This window comes from Cynara cardunculus, unplaced genomic scaffold (assembly GCF_001531365.2).
Source record: "Cynara cardunculus var. scolymus isolate 2C unplaced genomic scaffold, CcrdV1 Un_Scaffold_9564, whole genome shotgun sequence".
Classification (NCBI taxonomy): Eukaryota; Viridiplantae; Streptophyta; class Magnoliopsida; order Asterales; family Asteraceae; genus Cynara; species Cynara cardunculus.
In genome coordinates this window covers 501-2,097 of record NW_020205072.1, presented here as the reverse complement: position 1 = coordinate 2,097, position 1,597 = coordinate 501, and the positions used below count along the sequence as shown (strand labels likewise).

Sequence of the window (1,597 nt, the reverse complement as noted above, 5' to 3'; positions counted from 1 at the left end):
TTAGTGAAGAACCTACTCGAGGCAAAAACCAGAAGAAACAGACATTCTGGTCACGAGTAAAAGAATACTATGACGAAACTCGTGCTGAAAATCAAGATGGACTRGGCATCAGGAACGAAAATCAAATGAAAAGTCGTTATGCACGAATTAATGAAGCTGCAAACAAATGGGTTGCTGCGTATAGAGAGGCATATCGGCAGAAAAGGAGCGGAATGAGTATGAAAGATGTTGAGAAACAGGCTCATTCAATTTTTDAGGAGGGTGGGAGCAAGTTTAATGAGTTGTATGTTTATAACGAAGTTATGTGTAAACATCCCAAATGGGCTTTAGATTTAGAAAGTAACACAACACGTTCTCGCCCTGTATATGAAGTGGATGATGAAGAAAGTGGTGGAAGMACAAAAAGATCAAGAACTTCAGAAGAAGGAGATTACTCTGTTGAAACCAACAAAGAATCGCCAAGTGATGGTGGTTCAAAAGTTCAACGTCCTATGGCTAGAGATGCGACAAAGAAAAAAGTAAAAGGTAAGGCATCACAATCTTTTGTAGTTCATGTAGAAAAGATGTTGAACGAGCATTTGGAGTTTTACAAGCTCGCTTTGCATTTATTCGACGACCATGTCTTGTTTGGGACAGACATCTAACGGGACGAATTATGATTGCTTGTATCATCATGCATAATATGATAGTTGAMGATGAACGAGGTACATACCAAACTTATTATGATCCTACTGAGTTTATTAACGACATGCCCACAAACGGAGAACAAAGAAGCTCTACAGAAGATGATGGTCAATCAACTGAATTTTCTACTGAACGGATTGCAAACCTATCCTGTTATATGACTAACAGGGAACAACTTCGCTATAGGGAAGCTCATAACGCCCTAAAAAATGATTTGGTTGAGCATATACGTCAAAAATTTGGTCAAAATAATTAACTACGGTTATTTATGTATTTCAAATATGTAATTTCGTACTTATTTTTATATGTTGTTTAATCTAATTTCAGTTGTATGATAAGTTTTTTTATAATTAAAATTATGTTTCAAAATAGGTAATTGTTCATTCGTTTTATCTATTTACATATTTATAGTTAAAAAATAATAATTATGAGTATAAAAAATAAAAAATATAATTTTATAAAATAATATAATAGGTGAGATTGAATTGTAGAATATTGTGGTTGGAGTGTGAAAATTTTAAGATTGGATTGGAGTCGAATATTATAAGGTAGATGAGAGAGAAAGTAATATTTTAATTTGAGATTGGATTGGTTGAGATTGTGAATGTGGATAGTCTTAGTAAATAAGATGGAATTAAAATCCATTCCTTCCAAATTTACATAAATGACAAAAATACCCTTCTGATCTCTTTAAACCCTAGCCGCTACTTTCTTTTCTTCATTTCCAGTTTCACCTTCTCCTTCGTCGACCAGACTTTCACCTTCTCCTTCATCGACCAGATTCAACCGAACGATTTTCCTTCTTCATCTTCAAGTGAACGTTGTTGCTTCGAACAGGTATTGCTTTCTTCCTTATGCTTCGAACCGATTTATGCTTTTGTTTCGAACAGATTTCTGCTTCTGTTTTGAACCG

General features: G+C 34.4%; 1 protein-coding gene across 1 annotated transcript; it reads left to right on the top strand.

The window, feature by feature from the left end:
* The first annotated feature begins 125 nt into the window (after positions 1–125).
* On the top strand, positions 126–644 carry LOC112505294. The gene has a single exon (XM_025109223.1). It carries the CDS (start codon positions 126–128, stop codon positions 642–644), a length of 519 nt encoding a protein of 172 aa, XP_024964991.1.
* The last annotated feature ends 953 nt before the right edge of the window (positions 645–1,597 follow it).